General features: G+C 42.0%; 1 protein-coding gene across 1 annotated transcript in view; it reads left to right on the top strand.

Moving 5' to 3' along the window:
* The first annotated feature begins 12,016 nt into the window (after window positions 1-12,016).
* Window positions 12,017-27,393, top strand: part of FAM3C (FAM3 metabolism regulating signaling molecule C) — a 30,679-nt gene continuing 15,302 nt past the window's right edge. Inside the window, exons 1-2 of the mRNA XM_084285314.1 lie at window positions 12,017-12,154; window positions 26,267-26,326. Coding sequence (XP_084141440.1) covers window positions 26,314-26,326 — 13 coding nt within the window. The 5' untranslated portion in view covers window positions 12,017-12,154; window positions 26,267-26,313. The remainder of the gene's footprint in view (window positions 12,155-26,266; window positions 26,327-27,393) is intronic.

The raw sequence follows: 27,393 nt of genomic DNA, 5'->3' as shown, positions 1-27,393 counted from the left end.
AACAGCCTCTCACTCCTCCAGTATTTTCCCTTCCTTTCATTTCATTCTGTTTCCATTTGCAGGATAACATACTGATTCCAAGTAATAACAATTTAGGATTCAAATCTTGGCTAGATTATTTTTTTAAAAAGCACTGAACAGACTTTCCTTTTGACAAGCAGTATTGTAAAAAGAAAAGAAAACAAAAAACACATTCAGGTAAATACAAATAATGAAATTGCTGTCTTGTGTTCTGGGAGTGTTGCTAGAAGCAGCTGTTAATACTTTATTTAAGAAGCATGAGCCATTTTGTGCACTTCTATAGGCAGGCACAAGTACAGACACGTCTTTATAACTAGCGAAATTCCCTGCAGAGATACAGACTAAAGGTCTATAGGCCACACAGGGTGCGGCCTCCACAGAGGCCTAATGGAGAAAGAGGTTTGTGCCTGTTTGCTGGCTTCCCTTGGGAAGGTGGGACACTGCTTTTCAAGGTGAGGAGATTTAGCTGTCTGGACAACCACAGACCAGCATTAGGTTGAGACATGAATACAAGCCTAACAAACTGTGTTCACAGATGCAGAAAAAGGAGACTAGGAAAACCCCTGGCATCAGTGGGTGCCTTCCATGAATTACTTAGAAACTGCTTCTTCCTGTGCATCATGAGTTCTTTCTTTCCTATAAACACTTTGAACACAACTTTGAAACAGAGTAAGTATTCTCCCAATGCCATTATTTGAACTAAAATTTAAGATATCCATAGTTATCACACTGTGGGAATATGTATTTTTAAAATTTACTGAAAGGTATATTGTTCTTTTGTCAGAAAATCTGTGGTATTGGGTTCTTAAAGTATTGAATTCAGCAGCATGAGAGACAGTTAAAAGTGCTGATGTATAAAGAGTGAGTGCTCAGCTGCAAAAAGAGAGATGTCAGTTCTGACAGTATATCTTGCTTTAGTGAGATGGTTGTTAAAATGAGCTGCTTCTCATACGATATTACTTTGACTACTGAGGTAAGCTTCCTTCAAAAACATCTGACTTTCAGTGGTTGTGTCAACTCTACAGTTAGGAGGAAGTAATCAATGAGATTTTTTTTCCCTCCTAAACTCCAGAGCTCAGAAAACCTCTATGCTTATCACCAGATGAACAGAAACTCCCTGCTACATTTGATTCATTGTTGAGCAAGGCTGAACCTTTGCCCCAGCTGGACTGTGAAGAACTTTTGAGACAGGAGTTCGTTAGCTGTAGGCAGAGCCAGAGCCTGATTGCATTTCACTGCTAAAGTTGCTGTGCTACTTTGAGACTTTCCGCAGTAGCAGTGAGATTGGTATAGGCATAATAACAGCAGGAAGGTTGCAAGAGAACAGTATCAAAGGGCACAGGGATTAACAGAGGAGCTGACACCTTCCAAGTCATTCCAGAAGTTCTCACAGTTCTGATTCGTTCTGTTTCTAGGCTGGGCAATGCTGCAGCTTAGTCTGGTCTCTGGATAAATCCGTTTGGCCTGAAACCAGTTGCATTTGGATATGCTTTCAACAGAAACAAGGCGTGTTTGCCGTCCAACTTCTCTTTTTCACTTTCAAAGCCAGTCAGATGCCTATTACCAGTTCGGCCATACTTTGTGGTTGGAGCTAGGCCGTCAATCCCTTCTTTGGGGATATGTCTGTTAATATACAGTGAAGGATGCCATTTCTTTTCTGTGGTCTAGCCAAGCACAGCAGCAGGGATAGAGTGATCAACAATGTTGCTGCATTTTTTAACTTACTCATCATTAGAGGCTCAGAAGGATGGGGTCAGGTCATTCCATGCTGATGACATGTCTATGTGAGCTCAGAGAATCCATAATTACAGAGGCTGCTTTCTACTTCTGGGTACATAAGATCTAATGTTTTTTATTATAGTAGAACCTAAGGGCCTAACCTAGTATAGGCTCTATCCTCTAGGCTGACCTGCCCTGTCATTTTGCCCATCACTCTGAAGGTTTGTTCACCAGATGGGATTCTTTCCTTTCCACCAGAAAAGCATAGACATATCAATTACTGGTGATTGTTCATACATTGGGAAGACAGGCAGTATCTTGATTAAGCACTAAGGCGTGGGAGGAGATGGAGAGACTGTCCATCAATTACACTCTCATTATTTAAGTTATGTCATGAGAAACAGAACACATTTCTCATGCAGTTACACAGGTGGGAGGAAAAAAATGATGATGAAGGTTGGGGGCTTGTGACTTCTGGCAACAGGAGGAAGATTCTTCCTGTGAGCTCTGTCCAGCAAAGTGCTGGCGCCAGCAGAGCATGACCCCACAGCCACACGTGGGGGAAGTGGGAAGCCATAGTAGGGGGAGACTCCCTGCTGTGGGTCCCCATGGATGACTTCACCTGCTGGCTAAGGGGAGTTGCTTAAGAGGGCTTGAATCTGAGATTCTGAAGAAGTGCTGTTGAGACTTTTGGGTCCCTTAGACTTTTATACTCTGCTGCTCATCCATATGAACAGCAATGATTTTGCCAGGTAAAAGCACTGAGCATATCAAGCATAACTACATGGCACTGGTTGTGAAGGTCAAGGAGGGTGATGTGGTTTTCTTCCTTGAAAGAAAACCTGTTAGAGAAGAGAAAGAAAGGGTTTGAGGAGGGGCTGAAAGATACTGCAGATCATCAGCTGCCTGAGCAGCTGGCATCAAGAACAGGGATTTGTTTTTTTATGACTATAGGACCCTCTCTGAGGGTCAATAACTGCTAGGGAGAGACAGGATCCACCTGACAAAGTGGGGCAAAAGTCACCGTGCCAACTGGCTGGCCAGCCTGGTGAGGACAGCTTTAAACTAGAAATGACAAAGGAGGGAGATGATGACCCACAATCAAATAAGGAAGTGGTGGACCAACCTGGCAAACAAATGGCGCAGGATGATGTGGACAAGAAACCCTGTAATCAACAGAACAAGCTGATAGGGCCCACTTAAGCAAATGCCCATAAATAAGGAAGTACCAACAGCATGACATTGTGGGGAAAGCTCACATAAATTTTCTGGAATATCACCATGACGAGGTGCACATCTGAAGGATCTGTACATCTATGCATACAGAATGGAGAACCAGCAGGAGGAATCAGAGAACTGAACACAGTTGCAGGGCTACAATATCTCACTGGGATCACAGTGATGTGGTGGGATAGCTCACACACCAAAGAGGCTGCTAGAGATGGACACAGGAAATTTAGCAAGAACAATCTGAGAAGGAGAAGAGGAAATGCCTTTTGTGTGAGAGAGCAATGTGAATGTGTGAAGCTCTGCCTCGGGACAGGCAGGAGCTGATTGAGAAGTCATGGGTGAGGACTAATAGGAAGAGAAATGTGTGATGTTGTGGTGGGTGTCTACTACAGACCCCCTAAACAAGCATTAGGTGGGGCCTTCTTCAAAAATCTGGGAAAAGTATCATGTTAGCAGGCCTGGGTACTCATGGGGGACTTCAACCACCCTGGTATCTGCTGGAAGGCCAAAACTGCAGGGCATAAGCAACCCCAGGAAGTTTCTGGAATGCAATGATCATAATGTCCTGACAGAGGTAATCGAGGAGCCAACAAGAGGAGGTACTTCACTGGCCTTAATACTCACAAATAACGAAGAACTGGTCAAGGATTAAAGGTCATGGGTAGCCGTCTGCAGTGACCATGATATGGTGGAGTTCAGGAACGTGAGAGAAAGGAAACAGAAAAAGGCATGATTGCAATGTACTCTGTGAGAAGAGACGTCTGCTTGTACAGGGATCTGTTTGGAACACTCCAGTAGCAGACAGCCCTAGAGAGAAGAGGGGACATGGAAAACCGATTCATTTCCAAGGATCACCTTCTCCAAACTGAAGAATGGCACACGTCAATGAGCAGGAAATCAAGTAAAGGCAGCAGAAGGAGGCAACATGAATGAGTAAGGAACACCTGATAAAACTCAAATGTAAAAAGAAATCAGACAGGTGACCTGACAGCAATACAGAGACACTACACTAATGTGCAGGGGTGGGGTCAGGAAAGTCAAAGCCCATCTGGAGCTGAATGTCATGAGAGATATGAAAGAAAACAAGAAAGGGTTCTGCAGGTACAATGGCAGCAAAAGGGAGGTTAGGGAAAATGTGGCTCCACTGCTGAATGACACAGAGGACCTGGGCGGAAAAGGCCAGGCCCCTGCGGCAAGTGAAAATGTCTTAAGCAAGGAAGGCTTATCCTCATTAGAGAAAGATCCAGGTAGGGAATATATAAACAAATTGAACAAGTCAATGGGACCTGATGGGAAGCATCCACAATTGCCAAGGTAGCTGGCAAATGTCAGTGTGAGGCCACTTTTGATAATCTTTGAAATGTCATGGTCATCAGGGGAGGTTTCTGAGAACTGGTAGAAAGCAAATGTCACATAAGAAGGGCAACAGATAACTGAAAGCAGCCAGCCTGGATTTAGGAAGGGGAAAATCATGTCTGACAAATCTGATTGCCTTCTACAAAGAGATGACTAGGTTGGTGGGTGATGGAAGAGCAGTGGCTGTTATGATCTTCAAATGTGGGTTTAAAAATCTTTTACATTAAACCAGTATAAAGGCATGCGTCATTCACCTGCTCTTAGAATGCAATTCTACTGCATTGGTAAAGCATGCTATTAGCTTCTCATTCATTTTCTGACTATGGCACCTTTCTCAGCATTTTATTATTAATGATTCATATGAACTAAAAACCTCTTACTGTACAAATATCAAATTTGAATAAAGGAGTGAGCATCAAATACTTAAATAAGGTGACCGTAGGGGAAAAAAAAAAAAAAAGGAAAATACAGAACAGTATTAAAAAAAAAAAACAAACAAACAACAACAACAACAAAAAAAACACGCAAAACAAAACAAAAACAAACACACAGAAACAGTATCTTGCTGAAATAAATCATTATAAACTTAGAGGCAAACTTTATATTCTTGCTCTGAGGAAGAGTTGTAGATGGAGGAGTTTCATTGTGTGGAAAATGATGCTAATGCAAGAAGTTCAGTGCAGGTCATGACCTTTCATGGTGCAACTCGTGAATACCATCTGTAATGTGTCTCTCAAGACATCTACAATTTCCAACTGGTGATGCTTGTTCTTGATCTGAATGGGTACAATCTCAGTCTGCAGTGTTCCTCAGATGCTACTCATCTAAAATGGGGGTAGTGCTTTTTTAGGACTTCTAAAGCTCTTCAGGAGACTGATAAGATTTGATAATGTTGTAGGCAGGAACCACAAGATCTCCACATCCGCACATTGGAGGTGTTACAAAAGTTTTCAATTTTTCTCTTTAACACCACACGAACATTTCACATGCTTCTGCAGCTCATTATACACTGCTTCTAAGACCTCAAGTCAGCAATATTTCACTGCAACTGCACTAATAACCTATGTACCAGACGTCAAGACAAACATTTTTGAGTCTCATATGACCACAAAAATGACCACCTTCCACATCGTCTGTCTAAATGACAGGATATCCTTTTTTTGCTGACACCAAACTGGCTGATTTCACAAGAACATTGTATTTCATAAGTTAATAAGTCATCACATACAAGGAGTAGCTCTTGTAATGTTTGAGGTACTTTAACAAACAGCACAGGAAGTTTCCCTTACCTTATCCTACAGATATAATTTACAGAAGACTTTGGTCTCTACTGTTGTCTATGTAGAATAGTTAAATAACACTAGATGCACTCACAGGGAAGAAAATGAAATAAGAAACCCTGTGGTCTAAATGTGACATTATTTAAACAGTTGCAATGATATTGACTCCAGTGGAATTTTGCTCAATTACATCCACATTTCCTCTGAAACTTTGGGAATGCTTGGACATGGAGTTATTTTGACTTATTACAGAAAAAATGGGGATGTGATATATTGATCACGATTAATGCATCAGTGGCAAGAGCAATTTTGGAGATGTTCAAATCCATCCTCTAGACTCAGATTTTTACAGGAAACTCAATGGCAGCTAGAAAGCTAAGAAAACATTGTTTTAAGGAAGATTTTTCCATATTTGTTCATGTCTGTTTGTAAGAGGCAGGAAAGAGGAGAGGAGAGGAGAGGAGAGGAGAGGAGAGGAGAGGAGAGGAGAGGAGAGGAGAGGAGAGGAGAGGAGAGGAGAGGAGAGGAGAGGAGAGGAGAGGAGAGGAGAGGAGAGGAGAGGAGAGGAGAGGAGAGGAGAGGAGAGGAGAGGAGAGGAGAGGAGAGGAGAGGAGAGGAGAGGAGAGGAGAGGAGAGGAGAGGAGAGGAGAGGAGAGGAGAGGGCTTCATGTTGTGCTTTTTAATTTCTGTTTATAGTTAAGTGACTCACAAGTTAGTGAAAATCACATTTTCCAGTTGCTTCAAGACAAACTGCTTGGAGCATTCTCTGCATAGCTTTCTTGTTCTTCTTCCACTCCCCTTCCACCCCCCTCACCCACCCCCAACATTTAAAAGATTGTCTAGGGTGTCCATCTTATTTATTTAAGACTGCGCCGTTATTCTGATTTTATCAGATGTGAAAATAAGTGTTTCCTATGATCATGCTCCTGTGTTAAGAAAAGTAACATTTTGCCACAGATATTCCAAGCTCCAGAGAGCAGTCCAAGGTTGGCTCATTCAGAACTGCTTGGAAAGATCAGCTAAGGCAGAAGTATCAGTTTTATAGCACATAAATGTAAAGTTTAAGCTTACAGTAAAATGTACATTTAAGAAGCCACCAGGAACTGCCTTCATACCAGAACAGAGAATCAAGACTGATGATGGATTAGTAGAACATCTACTGCCAGAGGCAACAAGCAACAGCCTGAAGACAAAGAATCTCAAATGGTTTGCTTTTCTATTTTACCTTGTTTCCATTTATCCCCATTAGCCTTAAGGTGCTAAATAAGACGTGTTGCTTAACCTTTCTGTAATTACATGAAGGCAACATCTTCATTTTCCTAAAACAAAACAAAACACAGTGCAATGGTATAATTTCTTTTAGTAAAAATTAGCAGCTAACAGAGACGCAAGAAAGTAAATGCAAGACCAGATATGTTAGCAAAGAAATTCATCAGAGATATGAGTTTCAGTTCAGGCCACCAAATTCATCTTTGTTCAGCCCCAATGTACCCAAATTCTTAAGACATCTTACTTTCTGACATTTGCAAAATAAATATTTAGAGTATAGCTGTTGTTTTTTTTTTGTTTTGTTTTGTTGCTGTTTGGTTGGTTGTTTTTTGTTGTTGTTGTTTTCCCCTTTAACATTTAAATTATAAAAAGAAGATATTTTGTTGTTTTGTAGTTTATAATATATATAAGTATTGTGGATCTTAAAAATTGTAGCATTTAGAACCTCCTATGTGGCTATGAAATGTGTTTGCTTTTGTAACCCTGCTATAAATGAATTTCTCAATCTACAGGAGCAAAAAATGGTTAATTCACCACAGACAATAATAAAAAACAAAATAAACCCTTGTAGGTATAGACTTTATTTGTACTTAATGGCCACATCTATTTTATTATCAGGCAAATTAGGAAAAAAAGAGGAAAAAAAAAAGGAAAATGTAATCATATAAATCATAAACACCAGCAAAATTGTATCAGAACTAATATACAACAGAGGCTTGATTAGATTAGCAGTATAAACCATGAAAGCAAATTTCTTTCAGCCTAATTCATAAATGAGAGTTACTGTTGCTTAATCCTGGCACAAGTTCCTCTAATATTCATGCAGAAGCTTTGTTGATAAGTAGGAATGGTATCTCTGGCATAGTGATGCTTGTACATGCCCAGAACATCTCACTGGAATCAAATCATGGTCATGTGCTACTTAAAAATTACCCCCTAATGCCAGTAGTTGTGGTAACAAGCTGAATGTAGAAGCACTTTGTTTCTACACCAAATCATATAAAGCATTCGTGCACAGGCTGCATTTGTAAGATCAGTACGCTCAGCTGCTGGTTTGATTTACCAGTGAGGGATTGTGATTCTTCACTAATGAGTCATTAACAGCAGCCTACCTTCAGTTCATCACAACGCTGTGCATGAAGCAACCTAGGTTTCATGTAACCACATCCACAGACACTTGTACTCAGAGCCTCCCTGAGACACTGTGGGGTCTGGAATAATCTCTCCTCTTTGGGCTCCTGCCAGCTGACATATTTCTGCTGAACGACAAGACTGTGACTCTCCACCTTCTGTGAGTTGTGACACCTTTCCAGTCAGGTAGATAATTACTGTTCTTTAATCACGACCATTCTCAAGTCCTATTTATTTGACCATGATAAAGATGTAGTTAGAGGTGTTGACTATTGTGCCTATAAAATGATTTCTTCTTTTGATAAGTTCATACTGCTATTTACGTTATCTTTTTAGCATGATTCTTCCTACTGCAAACATTAACTTATCAGAGGATCCAATCTCCTTTAACATGGTGACTTCAGGAGTCTGCTATGCCGACAGTGCCACCTAATATTTAGTCAGGGGAACATGGTGGGATTTCATATATCAAACACTGAAAGAACAGGCAAATTAAGATATATCTATTTAAAACATTTAGAAATAAAACCTATAAAGTCCTCATTTTCTTGAGCACTGTTCCACCCACTGGGTATTTCTTTGCTCATTTTGAGATTACTGCATGACTGAAACTTCAATGGATTACGAGAATTTACTGAAGAAATTACTTGGCTGATGTTCAAACAACCATCCTGTACCAAGGAGCAGTTGGTATCAAAGTATGTTATTTGAAACCTGTTAAAAGAAAGATATATTGACCAGAGGTGGTTAAAATAAGACACAGAAATGTCCTTTTGTCTACCTAACTTTGATGATGTGTGATATGCCTTATATTTTAGCTGAGGCTCTGTTCTCTACAAAGAAGAGAAGTACCACACTGATTTTGTAAAAGTGCTCTCCTTGTGGTTTGACAATAATGTAATTGAGTCTGCCTATCTGCTGCCTGAGCACTTTCTATACACACCGCAGCAACAGTCCAGCTGAGGGAGTTACATCAACAGAAATCTTATTCCAGAAAATAAAGCAGTTAGTGTCCTGCCAGCGTTATCTCCTTGCCTCTAACAGCTCGTGATGGGGCCTGAAGACCAGCACCAAAAGAAAAAGAAAGAGAAACAGAAAATGAAAAAGAAACAGCAGCCACAGAGCATAGCTAAGGACAGATAAAGGAATTTACCTTTTCTTCTTTTGAAATAACTCAGTTAGATCAGCTCTGTCTGTCCTACTGATCAGAGGATTTTAACAGTTTTTTTGTTTGTTTGTTTGTTTTGTTTTTTAAAGCAGAAAATACATTTTCTGTTCTATAACATTAAATTTGGATTTATCATAATTTTCCAGGGAGACCTTACTGCGGCGTTTCAATATATTAAGGGGGCTTATAAGAAAGATAGACTTTTTACCAAGCCCTGTAGTGATAGGACAAGGAACAATGATTTTAAACCAAAATGGGGTAGATTTGTATTGGATATAAGGAAGAATTTTTACATGATGGATAAGGGTGGTGAGGTAGTGGAACAGGTTGTCCAGAGAAGCTGTGGATGCCCTGCCCATGGAGCTGTTCAAGGCCAGGCTGGATGGAGCTTTAAGCAACCTGGTCTGGTGGAAGGTGTCTCTCCTTCTGATATATGGGAAAGGAGAACTGGTAATGACAGATATGGAGAAGGCTGAGATACTCAACAACTTCTTTGCTTCAGTCTGTGCTGCCAGTCAGGCTTCTCATGTCTCTCATTTCCCTGAGCCTGTACATGAGGGCTGGGGGAGCAAAGTCCCTCCCACTCTAAGTGAAGAACAGTTTCGAGACCACCTGATGAAATTGAACAAGTACAAGTCTATGGGGCCTGATGACATGCATCCCAGGGTCCTGAGGGAACTGGCTGATGTAGTTGCTAGGCCACTCTCCACCATATATGAGAATTCCTGGCAGTAAAGTGAAGTCCACAGTGACTGAACAAAAGGGAAACATGACTCCCATTTTTAAAAGGGTAGAAAGGAGGACCCAGGGAAGTACAAACTGGTGAGCCTCACCTCTGTGCCTGGCAAGATCATGGAACAGATCCTCCTGGAAGTAATGTCAAGGCACATGCAAGACAAGGAGGTGATCTGAAACAGCCAGCAGCAGCTTCACCAAGGGCAAATTGTGCCTGACCAGTCTAGTGGCCTTCTATGATGGAGTGACTGCATCAGTTGATAAGGGAAGACTGACTGATGTCATCTACCTGGACTTCTGTAAGTCCTTTGACATGGTCCCACTTTGGTCCCACTTGACATCCTGACCTCCAAGTTGGAGAGACATGGATTTGATGGGTGGACCATTCAGTGGATAAAGAGTTGACTTGAAGGCCATGCCCAGAGAGTGGTGGTCAATGTCTCTATATCCAAGTGGAGGCTGGTGAGGAGTGGTGTCCCACAGTGGTCTGTCTTGAGATGAACACTGTTAAGTATCTTTATCAACGACATAGACAGTGGGATTGAGTGCACCCTCAGTAAGTTTGCAGATGACACCAAGCTGAGTGGTGCGGTCAATACAACAGAAGGAAGGGATGCCATCCAAAGGGACCTGGACAGGCTTGAGAAGTGGGCCCACGCGAACCTAAAGAGATTCATCAAGTCTTGCAAGATGATGCACCTGGGTCGGGGCAATCCCAGACATGAGCACAGACTGGGGGAAGAACTCATTGAGAGCAGCCCCACAGAGAAGGACTTGGGGGTTGTGGTGGACAAAAAGCTCAGCATGAGCTAGCAGTGCATGCTTGCGGCCCAGAAGGCCAACTGGGCTGCATCAACAGAGGAGTGGAGCCAGCAGGTAGAGGGAGGGGATTGTCACCCTCTGCTCTGCCACTGTGAGGCCCTGTTTCGAGTGCTGCATCTAGGTCTGGGGTCACCAGCACAAGAAGGATGTGGAGCTGTTAGAGTGGGTCCAGAGGAGGGCCATGAAGATGATCAGAGGGCTGGAGCAGCTCTCCTATGAAGGAAGGCTGAGAAAGCTGGGACTGTTCAGTCTAGAGGAAAGAAGGTTCTAGGGTGACCTTATAACATCTTTCCAATACAGGAAGACCTCATTGCAGCTTTTCAGTACTTAAAGGGGTCTTATGAAAAGACGGAGAGCAACATTTTGCTTGGGCAGATAATGACAGGACAAGGGGGGGGGGGGGGGGGGTTTAAACTAAAAAAGTGGTTTAAACTAAAGATTTAGGTTAGATGTTAGAAGGAATGTCTTATCTCAGAGGGTGGTGAGGCACTGGAACAGGTTGACAGGAGAAGTTGTCATCCCTGGAAGTGTTCAAGACAAGTTTGGATGAGTCCCTGGGCAACTTGATATAGTGGGTGGCATCCCTGCCCATGGCAGGGGGATGGAAGTAGATGATCTTTAAGATCCTTTCCAACCTAAGCTGTTCTGTGATTCTGTGATTCCATGACTCCATCTCAGAAGATCTGATTACTGTGTTTGCTTTGGGACAGAGAGGAAAACAGCCATCCAGACTGTTCCCTGTTCTCTCCTAGACTGTGTCACTGGGCTGATATTTCAGATGTGCCTAACACATTTTCTTCACTTGGTCTTGTAAATTCATGTCTGTGGGTGTACAGATGTAAGGGATTTTTTTTTTTTTTTTTTTTTTGAATACAGAATTTCACTGAATTATCCAAAACGTTGTAGTCAAGAAGAGTTGAGCATATGCAAAATGGTCCACAACACACCAGCTAGGGTTTCTCTGTTCCAAATCTCCTCATGGGACATGTGACTCCAAAGCACGCCCTAGGTTTGGCTCCTAGCAGCCTCGGCCTCACCACGCTGGCCCCCTGAGGAGACCTTTCTGGGCTGCCGCAGGAGCCTGCCCTGTGGGGACGGGCAGCAGTGCTTGTAGGGACAGTCTGCAGGGCTTGTGGGGACTGTCAGCCTCGCCCCCTGACGGGCAGCACCTCGCTTCCCAGACCACCTGCCCCTCTCGGTCCTGGGGCGCGGCAGTGGGGCGGTGCCATGCGGCCCCAGTCCGCCACCGGCAGGGGGCGGGCGCGACGCCTCGGCGCCTTCCTCAGCCTCAGCCTGTGCAGCGGCGGCGGCGATCGGCTTCCTGCTCCGTCGCCGGCGGGCGGGCCGGGGCAGCCTGCGCGGCGCGGCCGCTGAGCGGGACCGGGGAGAGGCTGCGCGACGTGGCCGTGGCCGCCCAGCCCAGGTAGGGGCCCGTGTCCTCCGCGGGGCTGTGCGAGGCGCGGCGCGGCGGTGGTGGTGGTCCCGGTCCCGGTAGCTCGCCCGCTTCCCCCGTTGGTGCAACTTTGGCGGAGCCTCCCTGCCCCCTTTCCCCGTCCTCTCCGCGCTGCGTCCCCTGCCGGCTCCGTGGCTCCGGGCTGCTTCGCTCCCCGCTCTCCTCCTTCCCTGCCTCCCCTCGCGGGACCGCCGGACTCGGGGCTTGTCGCCGCTGTGGCAGCGCCGTGTGTGTCGCTGCGGGACACGGTGACAGCGCTGGCGGCCGCCCTCAGCCCCGTACTGGGGGCTCGGAGCCGGCACCGAGCCGCGGTGCCTGGGCTCGGCGCTGCTGTGTCTCGGCGGGGCAGCCTCCCGTGGAAATAACGCCGTGTGAAGGTGTCGCTTTTCTCTTTTCTCCCTTCGAGTATCGGGCCGTGGACTTTGTTGGCAGATGAGTTGCAAGGCTCAGCTCTCGGTTAACGTGCAGCGTTACAGGAATCAGGCACAGACTGACCAGGTTGGCAGAGGGAAGACTGTATTCCTTTCGTTTCTGGCTTCTGAGGTTTTAAAGTAGGCAAAGAACACAGTTGTCTTACACATATTCGGTAGGTAAATGCTGTCGTACCTTTGGTCATGTTTTTGCTGAGCGGCTGACAGGCTGAGTAACTCCCCTCCCTTCTTTTTCTATTTTCTCACATTTAAAAGGGGCTAAGTGATAGTGTAATAACTCCTGACTTATGTGAAATACCCGCATTTTAATATTACATATATTTATATAATGTACTGTTTATACATATATTAATAAATATATACATTAAGTAATTCTTTGTAGCATTTTGTGTGCCCCGTAACTCCACGCAGGCTTAGAACCCACAGTGGTTCTTTGTGGGTGAACGTAGCTGACAGATCCTTCTAACGTTTTTTTTTTTTTTAAATCCTAATAATAGAATCATTTAGGAAGAAAGAACACTACAGAAACATCTGGTTAACGCCTGTGCACAGTTTCCTTTTCTTAAAGCCTTTGAAGGTGCTCAAAGTACAAGTTAACCTCACTAGCACGCACCCCCTCCCGTGCCAGCCAGAGAGCAGTTCTGTCCAGTAGGAAGGGATCTTCTTGATCTCTTGGCTTGCATGGTTGTCTGTGTGCGAAACAAGTTTTGTAACTTGCTTTAAGCCTGATACAGACTCTGAACAAGTTAATAGCTTAGTATTGTTGTGTAATAACATCTAATCACTTAAGGATGGAGGAGAAGCCTGGTTTGTTGCAGGCCATTCTGTTTCCAACAGCCCTGAGCCTGTCACCCAGGAAGAGTGCAGAATATAGAGTGAAATAATGAAGTGGACTCACAGTGTCCACAAATTACTGTCTTGCCTCTCTAGGTGCGGCCTGAGTGATTTAGGGCATAGAAGCTCTACGTTTAAAGATAATTTTCTCAGTGCTTTAAGAAAAGAGTGACAATATAGAAAGTTTAAATTTAATGGAACTCTGGCAAGCTAATGCTTAAAAAGTGAGCGGTTACTACTGGATAATTTGTTTGTGGTTTTATTCAGAACATTAGCATAATATATGGAAGATGGATTTTTTTTTTTTTTTTTGTAAAAGCACAAAACAGATTGGTACTGTGTAAGTTGCAAAAATACCAGTTTGCTTACAGGTTTTCTTGTAGCCTAAAATTAGGTGTCTGTAAGATGAATCCCTAGTGGATAAGGAGATAATTTTCTCTTTAAATGGATATCCTAGTGGATAATGGATAATTTTCTCCTTAAAATTCAAGTTATTGAAGCAGAAGTTGCTATTCATATTCTGTGTAAATTCTGCTTTTTAAATCTGCAGCCCCAGTGAATTCAGCTGATGCATGAGTGTAAGGACTGCAAGTCTTACTGCTTACATCAGTGATCAGTATTTCTGTAAGCTCTAATAGAAGTGATATGTCTGTTCATTTTTTTCCACAAAAATCTGTTAAGGAAGTTTAGGATTTAAGGTATAATTATTGTAAAGCTGCATGTTTTCCCTGCCAGTGGCTTGCTGTATGACCCTGTGACAATCATTTTGCTGTCAGCAGCACTGGAATTATTTTGGTTGTTTTGTCGTTTTGAAGGATCTTGCAGGGAAGTATCATATTTATCTGAATCCAAGACTTCATAAATTCTCAGGTTTACTTTAGGAAAAATGTAATCAGCGATAACGTCAAGAATCTTGCTGTCTTACTTTGTGAGATGGCTAGGTAAATCTAACAACCTGTTGCTGCTGTATTCTGCTCCCTACCACTCCAAAAAGTTGTCTGCTAAACTGGTTGAAATACATTAATTCTCTTTTTACTAGGTTAGCTTTCTTCCTCCTTAGTGAGCGAAATGACATGACTGGGGCTGGAGAAATGATGAGTGGGTCTGTAGCATCTTGACAGCTGAACCCAATTTGTTTCTTATATTTTTGTGCTTTGTAGTACTATTCAGACCTGAGGCCTAGTGACGTGGTAGTGGAGAGGAGGAAGTAACTTTAAACTGCTAGTGGTGCTTGAAACCTTGTTTCTTCAATAACAGAACTTTCAACTTGGATGGATGTTCAGACATTTACAATCAATGTTTTGGTGCTCCTGGCTTCCAGCTTCATCTTCTAAAAAGTTGTGTCTAACCATGAATCCAAGCAGAGCCTCATCATGGTTTTCTTAATGGTATATGGATACTAGGAGTACTTAGATTTATTTTTTCTTGAAGGAAATAAGTCTTGTTTTGCATAACTTATGTCTTTAATTCTGCCCTTCATGCATTTATTGTTTTTGGTTTTTGGTTTTTTTTTTTTTTTTTTTTTTTTGTTTTTGTTTTGTTTTGTTTTGCATCTCCCTGTGACTTAATTTTATCTACAAACTTAAAAAGCATACCGCTATTTAGTAGTCCAGGTTATTAATGCCAATATTGAATATTGATTTACCCAGGTTTATTGAAATTCAGTCACACTTAAGTTTTCACAGTGAGCTATCAATAAGTACAATTTGGGGAATTTTACTCCTAATATATAGCACCGTATTTCTGTCATACAAAACTAATTGGTATCTTCATTTGCAGACAGAACTGCAACTTAGTTTTATCCAACTCTTGTTGGAGTTCAGTGCCAAGAGGGTATGGAAGAGTGAAGCAGCTTTGAAGGACTACCAGGACAGAGGGAGTCGCTGGAGCAAACTCTCTTGCATTTAGTCCACAGAGCTGCTGAGTCAGTTTTAATGAGAGAAAGTTGCAGAGTGTGTTTATATGTACAAAAGCACAGTAGTTCTCATGAGAATGTCATGAGACTCCAGTTAAAGTCTTAATTAGCATAGGTGACATTTACAGTTTTCCTTTCTATTTGTAAGACACCCTCTTGTTGTGGCTGGTTGACTTCCGTCCCTTCTCCCACCCTCTCAACAGTTGTTGTTTTGTTTTGTTTTATATTCAATGAGAGAAAAATGATCTGCTAGCAGCAAAGGCTTTTTTCTTAATCTGTTTGATATCATCAGATACCTGTCATCATTTCACAAACATTTAAGCTGGTGTAAGCCAGTACTACTGCCATTAGAAAGCTTCTGACCTGCTCCCAGACATTTATTTCTGCTTTCAGATCAGTTCAATATTTTTGCAAGTACCAGGTGAGGTAGTTCAGGAAGCTGCTGTGGCTTTTAGTTTGTTTGTTGCTCAGCTGAACGTCAGTGAAACCTGAACGCTTTTGAAACTGGTTTTGAGTCATTTCAAGCAGAAGTTTATTACAGGAGTTTTTGTAATAATTGGAGAACTTCTTTTATAATAGTATGTTCCAGAGAGGTGTTTAGAGAATTTCTTTTACAACACTGCATTCCAGAGGGTTATTACAGCATACAGGGACTTCATATCAACATCTCTGTGTAAGCTGTGTATAGGGTCTCACAGTGAGTAAGCTCACAGTGAGTGGTAAGCACCTTTCTGTCCTCTAGGCATAGTCTTCCTCAAAGGAGCTAATGTTTATTTCATGTTATCACCTTTGGAGAAATTGACAGCATGCGGTAATTCCTATCCAACATAACTTCGCCTTTTCCCATATTGCTCAAAGCCACGATGATGATCCTTAGATTTTAAAATCTCAAAGCGTAGATGATGACCTTGTTGAATCTGATTGTGTGGTGTGCACCTGTTGATGACTAAGTATTAAAATACACAGTGTATATATCATGTAAAAAGAGTACAGTTCCCTTAGATTTATTTTTATGTGAAATTAATTCATTTCACCTATGGCTTGTGTGCTTGGTACTGGTAGGTGGAAGCTTTCACCCAGTCAGGATCTAGGTCATGGACCCTTGTTCTAGTCCCTTAGTCTGTAGTATTTCTTGCTGTCTCTTTGTATCTTGAACAGGAAGAAGTGAGCCAGTATGGAGCTATAAGGGACCACACAACTGACTTCCTCTCGTTTTTAAGCGTGTTCCACCTCATCTTTCACAAGTGATGGTCTGTTCAGTGCTAATATGGACCAGCAGCAAGGGCTCACCTGTACTACAGGAGTACTGTGGCTCTAAGCATGCCGTGCAGGGGCAGGTTGGAGGCTGTGTCACTGGCAGCAGTCAGGCATCTCCCATACGAGATACCACCATGTGGGGCCTGTAGGCCTGCTGTAACCCCTCCGCATGTTAGCCCTACTGTGCTGCACCTTCTCCCCAGAGCCCACACCTGACGCTTTCTCTGCAGCGTGCTCCCCTCAGCCAGTGGCAAAGGGCCAAAGCTAGTGCAGCCTTACCTGGCAGGTGAGAGGATGAGAAGGGGCTCCATGGTGGAGCAGGGGTTTATTTATCCCGTAGAGGAAGAGGAGGGAGAGATACCGTCAGCACTCAGGGCCGTGGCAGTCACCTTGGGGTGCTTTCCTCAGACACATCCCAGTTTTCTACTGAGCAAAGGTTAAAACTCTTCCCCAACATCCAGCTTCCTCAGATCATGCTGACCTTTTGTTAAAGGAGCTGAAATTATTAGTAGTATCTTTTTTTTTTTTTTTTCTTTTCTTGTGTCAGCAGCACTGTGGTAGTGTCCCTTGCTGCTGTCATTACCCTTGGTGCTGACTGCCTCATGAAATATTTAGGAGCTCCCTGTAGGGCTCTCTCTGCAGCGTCGATGTGCAGCTCTGTGGTGAGGTCGTTGTGGTATTCTGTGCAGTATATGAATCTCGCCCATAAGATGATGATATCATTCTGGCATCTTAAAGTTACTGTCTAGAATTGGGTGTGCTTGGGAGAATACTAACGTGGAGGAGCAGACAGTCATTCTGCAGTAAATTTGGACCTATAGAGGAAGTATTTATAATGTTCCCTTTCTGTTCTGCTTTCTTCGTAGCTCTGTTCAAAACAGGCCCCAGCATGAAGTGTTGTGCTGTAACCATAGCCTCAGATGCATTTCTGTGGCAGTCTTGTGTGGTTATATCAACTCATAGTATTCATTTGTATGAGAATTTTTTTTCAGACCCATAATCTTTCTGTATGGAAGTTCTGTTGAGAGTCCCCCTACATGGCAGAATTCTGACAAAAGGCTTGAGATATGTACATATACATTTATTTTTTTTAATTGAAAGGAAGATGTGAAAGCCATACATTTGAAATATCTACTGTGTTATGGCAACATGTTGTCTCCAGTGAGACCTGGTGATCTGACAGAAGCATTGCTAAGTTTTATTTCCTCATCGCAGTTGTGGAAAGATTGTACCAATGTTGTTGTCTTATGAAGTCAAGGTAGTGATTTTTTTTTATATATAAAAACAGCAACAACAACAACAACAAACAAAGCCAACAAAAGCAATAAATCAGTAGTTTGGGACTTTTGAAATGGCAATTGCAGCAGTTTTTCAGTTACAAAATAGTGTGTTTGTCATTTGAGAGAAGAAAATGTTAAAATTCACCTTCTCTATTTTAACTCCTCTGAGATTTACGCACTTCTCTGTGGTGAAGTTTGAAAGGAAGTGAGTGAGGCTCAGCAGTTTGTCCATGACAACTTTATCTGAATTTCTCTATGTAATTTTATCTAACCCTTTGAAATACAAGAGCTAATATTCTCTTTAATGAAGAGAAGCAGCTCAGGGACAGTTGACTTTCTTGTGTTTAAACAGTATGGCTTTTAGGGGCCATAACTAAAACCAAATATATATATGGCCCAGTAAATTTTGTGTAATATTTGAGAAGAGACTTCAAAGTACAGTTTGAGAATAGTCAGTTCTTAGTGCTCTGGAAACAGATTGTTTTATGAGGTTCTTTTAATTTCAAGAGGAACATGGGTCGAGTTTCATACTTAGTGCGAAGAGTGCCTTAGTACTTTTGTCTTAGGCTTCCCAGGGTTCAGGAGATTTTTTCTGTTTGAGATTTGAGGTTTGTGCGTTGCCTAAGATGGAAGTACTGCATTGATGCCACTAGCAGAAGAAGCGTGCATGGTCAGTAATTTGGCACCTCCTTTAGGAAGTGTTTGTTTTGCACATCAGGTATCAAAACACTCCCGCAGAGTCACGTTTCTTCTCATGTGTATTTCCATTCTTAGAAGTGAAACCACACACCAGTATTCGCAACATAGGTAAGTCTGCTACTTCTGCATGTCCTGTTTTTAATTTTGGAGTAAGTTCTGGCTTCATGTGCTAAACTTGTCTGGGTTTCATTTGCTGTTGGCAGAAGTAAAGTAAAATCTTGTTTTAACAACCAAACATTTTGGGTCTAATTCAGTGTTTTCTGAATACCAAATTGAATCTTACACGTACATGGAAGAATACAATTAAGATGGTGTCTTTTTTTTTTTTTTTTTTTGTAGGAGAAGTTAATATTTTTGTACGTAACTGCACTTTGTGATAATTTTTGTCTCTAAGGAGAAAAAATATATTAATCCACAAGTCCAGAAGGTGTTCTGTGTAGACAAACCTTTTGCCAGTGTGGAGTTCTGCCATAATCATGAAGCACTCCTATGAATGTAGGAGTGACTGTAGGGGAAAAAAAAAAAACAACAAAAAACACCTCAGAACAGAGATTGTGTTATCAGAAGACACAAATGGTGCATGATTATACAGTAAAATTGAAACTCAGTAGTTACTTATTGAAGATATAATGCTTTTCAATGTCTGCCACTCAGTGCTCTAAGTTCAGTTTCAAATTCATTTAATTTTGTAAAGGTGGCAGAAAAGCTGTCCTTATTCTAGCAGAAGGATAAGCAATCATCTTGGTAAGGAAATGCATCTCGTACTTAAATACAACTTATACTAGAAGCTTGGATTCCTTCTCCAATTTAGACTTGGAATGATTTCTACAGTCTCAGCTGTTTGGTTCACGGCGTATAATTCAGGTTGGCTCAACCACTGGTTTAAAACCAGGGCTCAGATAAGAATAGCTAACGCTATCCCTGAAATATCAGATTCACTGTGTAAATCACTTTGTAATTTTGGGTAGAAAACCACCACCGTTCAGAACTGCTTGAAGACAGCAGACTGAAATACCTATTAACAGAGGCTGGATTAAACAAAGCATTGTTTCACTGGTTGAATTTTGCCAGATATGAAAAAGTAAAATGGCTTTCTTCTATTTTTTCTGGCAGAAAAGACGTGCCTCTGCTGAGTGCTGAGGAAGGCGGTCTGTGCTGCAGAAAGCAAACACTACCCTAATCTAGTTGTGGCTCAGAAACAAAAACTACTCAAGCGTTTTGTTTTTTTTTTCTGTAGTACTAATCAATTTTGAAAGCTTATCTAATTGTCATTCAGTGTACTTGGTAACACTATAGATAGCATTGAGATATGCTTGGTAATGCTCTGTGTATTGACAGATGTAGTAGATAAAAAGAGGGATAATGTTATTTGACCATTTTCAAAAATTTACAATCTTCTAAGTACTGCTTAGGGGAGAGAAAAAATCCATCTGAATTTAATTCAAAGCATCTCAAGCTGATACACATTTATTATTACTTAAATCTGTGCGCAGATTTGCATATAAGCGGATAGAAATATGGGGGTGATAGTGAATGGGACATTAACTCGTGCCTCGTGGACTACCTTGGTTATGGAAGCCTTTCTCTCAGTTCTCTGGAGTTCTTTGATGATTCACAATCTTCTTTTCCTTGTTCTTCCTTGTAGTTAGGACTTTTTTTTTAATCATTTTGTCTACAATTAGGCAGACAGCAGTGGGTGGATATTAAGAATACAGTCCATCTCAGCATCTTTTAAAACAGTTTTTAAATTCTACCTTGGTGGTAAGAGACAAGGGTGCCTGTTCAGTGTTCCTCTCTTCGCTGTCATGCTTCCTTGCAAAGCAAACCCAATTCTTTTAGCCCTTTAGTTGTTTTATTTAGGTCACGTAATGGTTATCTAGACTCTGCCATTTGGGGATTATGCTTTAAGATAAATTTAGACAAAAATACATACGGGGTCTCAACGAAAAGTCTAGATGGCACGTAGGCACAGCACAATAATTGCTTTTTGTTTAGCACACAGCAGTCCTACTGGTGCGGTTCGCGATGAGCAGTTCCGTTTTTGCAGCAGTCCCACATCATCGACCCTAATATTAGCTGCTATGTTCCCTCAGATCCTTTTCTTTACTGCTGCCTCTTTAGTTGCACTTGATGTCCTTTTTGAATTGTGCTTTCTGGTTTGTTAAATACCACTGCTGATTTATTTGGACCTTCTTCTAATCAACTATGCTCAGAATTCAAAATTATCATGACCTTCTAAATTCTTGCTTCTCATCTCTGTTTTCTTGTGTCTTTCATAAATATTATCTACACCCGTTATCAAATTGCTAATAGAAATGGGAATGAAGTAGACTGATTTGTTTCGTATTATTCATAAAGAACATTTATTGCAATCCTGTTTAAAAAACAAACAAAACAAAACAACAACAACAACAACAAAGACTTAAAAACAGCAGTAGACTGCAAATGGCCAAAGCTTTAAAACACAGTAAGTAGGGCAGAGGCTGTGCACAAATGTACCCTGCATCATGCGCTCCACAGCACTTGTCTCTGGGCAAGAGCATTGAGCAGGGCTGATAAAGAATTGACCAGACTGAACTGAATTCATCTCAGTACAGAAACCTGGACTTCATTCAGTGTTGTCAGCGTGCCTCTATGTGTTTGTTCGTATTTTAACGACTGCTGTACTTGACACTGTTTCCTCTTACACCCTGATTCTTGGAAGCAAACAGCTTGCTTGATATGATTACCATATCTAATACATGAACACAGAAAGAATCCAATTTGCATGTTGGAAACTGTATATCAGCTAATAAAGCACAATGACAATTTGTTTGGCAGGAATGTAAGCTGATCATTTTCCTAAATAAAGTTATATTGTAGCTTCCACGTGTGGAGTATCTGGCAGACTTTCCTCAAGAGAGGTGTGTTACTTCTGAAAACAGCTATCTGCTGCTCCACTGACCGAAGCTAGCATTCTTATATAAAAGCACGTATGCAGTAGCTAAGTTGATACATATTCTGAGCTCATCGGATTTGCGTTGTGTCTGTCATCCCCACCCAAGTTAATCAAGCAGTGGAGCAGCAAACCAGAAATCCACTGAAGGCTGAAACCGAGTGAGTGGTAAAATAAAATGAAGTTGGAGAAGGTGCTTTTCTCTCTTCCTTTTTTCTGTAAGCTGCTGTTTCATGTTTGTTTCTTCCGTTATGTCAAGCTTTGTCTGGCTTTTTTTTGCTGCTGTAGAGTTTGCTGCTTGGGAAGGCTTTGGCACTGGAAATCACAACATCTGGAAACTGCCCCTGCCGTGGGTCAAAGTGCAATCCACAAGGATGGGTGTGGAGGAGAAAAAAGCAACCAGTAACCTCAGCTCCCAACTGTCTTTCCACAAACCCACTCCCTAGTACTTTGCAGCCAGAATAAATAGCTCTCTTCTGCATGGATGGACGCGCAGCTCCATGCAGCGAGCTGGTCAACGAAATGCCGGCATTCAGAAAATGTTTATAACCTGTAAGTTCTCAGCTTCTCCAGTTCAGTGAGCTATCTTCTTGTTCCTACTCTAGAGGGGTTGAGTTAGCCATGTGCTGCTCTGTGCTGAAGGAAGAGGTTTCTAAACTCGCAGATACGGCAGAACCAACTTCCTGCCCAGTTGCTGTTTCTCTGCTATTTTTTTTCAGTGAGCACATCATACTCTGTCAGTTCAGAGAGAAATTTTGCATCACTTTAAGTAACAAAGCATACCCCTCATGTTTTGTACCGTTCAATATTTCACCTTTACATGCTGGATTTTTATCCTCATAGCTGTGCTGACTGCCTGGTTTTGGCTGAAGTGTAATGTCATGTAGACCTTACAAGAGGAAAAAGTCTTCAACAGATGTGTTTGTTGTGAAGAGAAGACACATCTGCACCGTTAGTGCTGAGTGGGATCATAGGAAGAGGACAGCGTGTTCGTCTGGCACCATTACAAGTTGCACGGGATTCCTTTTGATAAAGTAGGAATATTCGAAATTTAGTGGAATATGGGAAAATCACAGTGGTGCCCATCTTGTGGGGGAGTGCCAAGTACAGAGATGTGACTGTGCCATTTATAACTAGAGTTTATTCTGTTGGGACACCTGGATGGTAGATGTAAACTTGCAGTTTTTACCCCTTACTCCAATACACCACTCTGGGAAATAATAACTTCCTTTCTCATGAAGCAGAGAAAAACCAGCATCTGAAAGCACTGGTTTTACGTTCTTCCGCAGATACCTTTTTATTTCAGGAAACTCGGTACCGCATGTGAGGGATTTATTGGTATCTTTCCACCATCCCAGTTTTGTACCTTGCCTGATGGACTGATGAGTTCTGCACTGAGGAAAATCTGAAGAAAAACAAATTCCACGTTTCACAGTCGTGCACTACAGTGCATCCCCAAACCCCCATTTATAGAGCTGTTGATCCCTTCTGTTGCCTGTTTCATGGTGCTCCCCTGTCTCTCACTTCTGTAAAGGGATCTGCTTTACTCACCCGCCTGTGCATCCTCGTGTAGGCTGCACCTTTTGGGTGCTAAACATGGTAAATAAGGGCCCTGTTGGCTGCCCAGCAGAAATAAATCCTGTTAACATAGTAATGAAGTGGTTACTTACATTATCAGATGTTTGTAAGGCTGCAAGATATTTCGGTTGTAATTCTACTGTCCTTGCTTGATTGGGATGTTTTGTCAAAGAGGACAAAAACAGTGGTGATGCTTTTTAGTTTATTTTAGTCTGTTTTCGTGGTGGTGGGATTTTAAGCTAATTTCTAAAGCATTTGAAAGAATGTTGTTGCTGCCGGTTCTGTGCATCTGAGTCTGAGCTAGTTCTTTTTTTTTCTTTTTTTTTTTTTTTTTTGGGGGGGTGGGGAGAAGAGAAGAGAGCTTAGAAGAGTTCTGTATGTGAACTTTTAAATGAGTTTCTAATATCAGTTGGGCCCTGATTTTAATCATTTGTCTTGTTGCTTGAAGGCGTTTCCCTAACAGTGTAACATCACTGCAGAAATGGAAGCAAGATGAATGTTGTGGGTTCTGCTTGTGCAGGCCTATAGATGTAAGGCATTGTATATCATATGTAAAATGCCCCGTCATGGTCCTTTTATACCTTTTTATACAATAAGTCTTCCACTGGAAGAAGATTCAGTGGCTGTAGAATATAGAATATATGTGGGCATAAATAAAATGGATATACTGCGTCCATAGTATGCTATGAAATTTCCCTTGTATAACCTTAGTATTCAAAGACGCTTGTCTGCTCTTCAGTTTTTACATTGATACTTATTTTTCAAATTCTCATGGAATATAAATATTTCTATACTTGATCTCTTGTTTGTTTGTTTGTTTGCTTTTTCCCTCCTGTGTTTGTATAATATCAGGTTTTCCTCCCTGGCATAGACACTGAGAACTACTGCATTTGGTTTTGATGATCTTCTCAAATGATTTGTGTTTTCTGACTTTTTGTTCATGTTTCAAATAATTTCTAAAGATAGTATTTTTGATGGTCTTCAGAATCACGATATAGGAGCACAGAGCATTAGGGATGCTGCAGTTTTTGTGATAGGTGGGTGTGGGACAGCTACTGCAATTAAAGTGATGATTTCTTACATGTTTTCAAGTTCAGCCTTAGTGTAGGTGATGCAGCGTCATCAGTGAATGCCAATAGTTTTTTACTGCAGTAAGTGCAATCACTTATGCAGTAAAATGATCTGGACTGATCTGGATAGGCTGGACCCATGGGCTGAGGTTGACTGTCTGAAGTTCAACAAGGCCAGGTGCCGGGTCCTGCACCTGGGGTGCAATAACTCCAAGCAGATCAACAGGCTGGGAGAGGAGTGGTTGGAAAGCTGCCTGGCAGAGAAGGACCTGGGAGTATTGGTTGATAGTCGGCTGAATATGAGCCAGCAGTGTGCTCAGGTGGCCAAGAAGGCCAACAGCATCCTGGCTTGTATAAGAAACAGTGTGGCCAGCAGGGCTAGGGAAGTGATCGTCCCCCTGTACTCAGCTCTGGTGAGGCCGCACCTCGAGTACTGTGTTCAGTTTTGGGCCCCTCGCTACAAGAAGGACATCGAGGTGCTCGAGCGGGTGCAGAGAAGGGCAACGAAGCTGGTGAGGGGCCTGGAGAACAAGTCCTACGAGGAGCGGCTGAGGGAGCTGGGCTTGTTCAGCCTGGAAAAGAGGAGGCTCAGGGGTGACCTTATCGCTCTTTTTAGGTACCTCAAGGGAGGCTGTAGCGAGGTGGGGGTTGGCCTGTTCTCCCACGTGCCTGGTGACAGGATGAGGGGGAATGGGCTAAAGTTGCGCCAGGGGAGTTTTAGGTTAGATGTTAGGAAGAACTTCTTTACCGAAAGGGTTGTTAGACATTGGAACAGGCTGCCCAGGGAAGTGGTGGAGTCACCATCCCTGGAAGTCTTCAAAAGACGTTTAGACGTAGAGCTTAGGGATATGGTTTAGTGGAGGACTTGTTAGTGTTAGGTCAGAGGTTGGACTCGATGATCTTGAGGTCTCTTCCAACCTAGAAATTCTGTGATTCTGTGAAAATGCAAATTCAGAAACAGATTTCCTTTACTATTACAGAGTGTTCCATGTCTGAATGCCTCATGGATTTCTGAAAGTAACCAAGAGCTCTCCTTGCTTATGATCATAATAACAGAGGAGATGGAGTATGCTACCTGATCTGTTCTGCTTCCAACCAAAATCTCACTTTGGTTCATTAAAAAATAAATGTTTACATGCTTAAACTATCTAAATATTGTAAAAGGAATTGCAGTGTCTCTAATGGCCCTGTGGTAGGCTACCGTGACAGACCACAAGACCATACGATGTTCGCCATATGTGCTTTGCTCAGATACCACGTCAGCACCGTGGGTGCCCAGTGGTCAGCTGCTTTGCTTTGTGCTTCTCAAATCAGGAGTAAGGGGAGGCTTGGCACAGAAGATGCCCCAGCTCAGTGAGGTTTGGGCCTAGTGTGGCTGAGGACAGTGTTATCACCCAGAGAGCAGCAGCACTATTGTAGGCAGAGCCCAAGGGATGCTGAGAAGGTAGAGGGGGTGGTGGTAGTCTTTGAGGAGAGCCCATGTAGGCTGTGGCATCTTTGACTTCATGCGGTGGCAAGCTCTTCTAACAAAAAACTTTTGAGTACTTACGTGGCTTTTGCTTCTAGGCAATGATTTTTAGCTTACCCTGAAATAGTCAATTCTAGCATTGTTGCTTCTGCCACCGTTAGCCATAACGTGAATCTCCTGGATGCTGCTGTGAGTGACAGATGTGTTACTGCATTTCTGTAATACGTGGGTCTTGCAGTTCCATTGAATGCCTTATCCCAAAGAACCAAGTGCTTATATCTTTTCTCTAATATGGTTTGTTATGTTAGGTTACCAAATAGCAACTTAACATCAAAAAGTCAATAGGATTTTGGAGCAATGCAGATCAATTGCTGGCTTTTTGATTTGATGAAATGAAAGTAATGGTTTTAAGATGGCTTGTTTCATGGAGTAACAAATGAAAGTGATACATCAGAGATCCATCATGAATCTTCTTTACTGTTAGCGTGAAGATTTAACTATATTGTGCAATCATCACTACTGGTTAGAAAATCCACGCTGTTTTTATAGTTAACTCATCATAAAAGTGCTAATTTGGCTGTAATTGCAATGGTGTGCTTTTTTTTCCCCCCATAGGTGGCTTTTTGAATGCATTAGTATCATTTCCTGGCTGAAGATTAAAGATGAGAATAGCAGGTAAGCATGCGTGCTGAAATCGGACTTCTGTCAGTTGTGAAACAAGCTGTAGACAGCAGTAACAAGTTGTGATGATAATATAAGGTTTTAAAATAAGCATAATTGGCAGAACAAGCATTGCTATTCTATTTAACCGGAACCTGTTTTGGAATTTGTGATAGTTTAAAAGCAAACAGCTGGTTACAACACTTCCTTCAGCTGATCCGCAGTGACAGTTTAAGATATCGTGATGTGATCTAACTTGGCTGCTAACTGTAAGATGATGAAGGAGCAAGGAAATGGTCAGTTGATGGCTTATGTAATTTCTTCTCTGTCCCACGCTGCAACAAAAAGTTCCATGCACCTCTACAACGTAGTGGCTTCCTGAATGGTGATGAGGAGGTTGAAAGCTATAAAAAGCCTTTAGTAGAGGTGTGTTACTTCAGTACAGTGTTTGAGAAGGTGATTTGACTTGACAGAAGGTACAGCTGTTATTAAAAAATAATACTATAAGAAAATATTATTTTAGACACTTTGTTGCAGTAGAATAGCCTGCTACATCTGTGTGGCAGTTGAGCAGGATTTGCATTCTGATGCACTGCACTTTAATCAAAAGTGGTAGTGGTGGTTGTGTTGCAGAAGGATCACCTTTTGGCTTTCCTAGGAAACAGTGACATCCTCTTTTCCAAGAGGGTTGCATGTTAATGTTATTGATGAATTAAACTAGTCCTGATTTTTAAGGTTGTTGTTACTCAGTGTACTTACAGAATATCAGTAAGTATAACTGTGAGCAACCTGTTAAAGCAAAGCTGATAAAGAACTGGGAGAATGCTGTGATTTTTAGAAGACTGCCAAACCACCTGGAAGATGGTTGACTTTCCCCAACCTCTTCTTGTCTTCCAGCTAACTACTTTTGTCACCAAAACCTACAGACAAAGTTATGACAGTTCATACAGAATGTGTAACCTGTAGCAAACAGGTTTGTTTTGGTTCAAATACTACACGAATATTCAAGGAGATTTCTTACCTCCCACTTAAAGGGAGCACTTAAAATTCAGTTGGAAGGGTCAGACTATAGATGGAGAGGA

This window comes from Netta rufina, assembly GCF_964035555.1.
Source record: "Netta rufina genome assembly, chromosome: 1".
Lineage (NCBI taxonomy): Eukaryota > Metazoa > Chordata > Aves > Anseriformes > Anatidae > Netta > Netta rufina.
The sequence above is the reverse complement of the archived record's forward strand: the minus strand, read 5'-3'. Positions and strand labels throughout refer to the sequence as shown.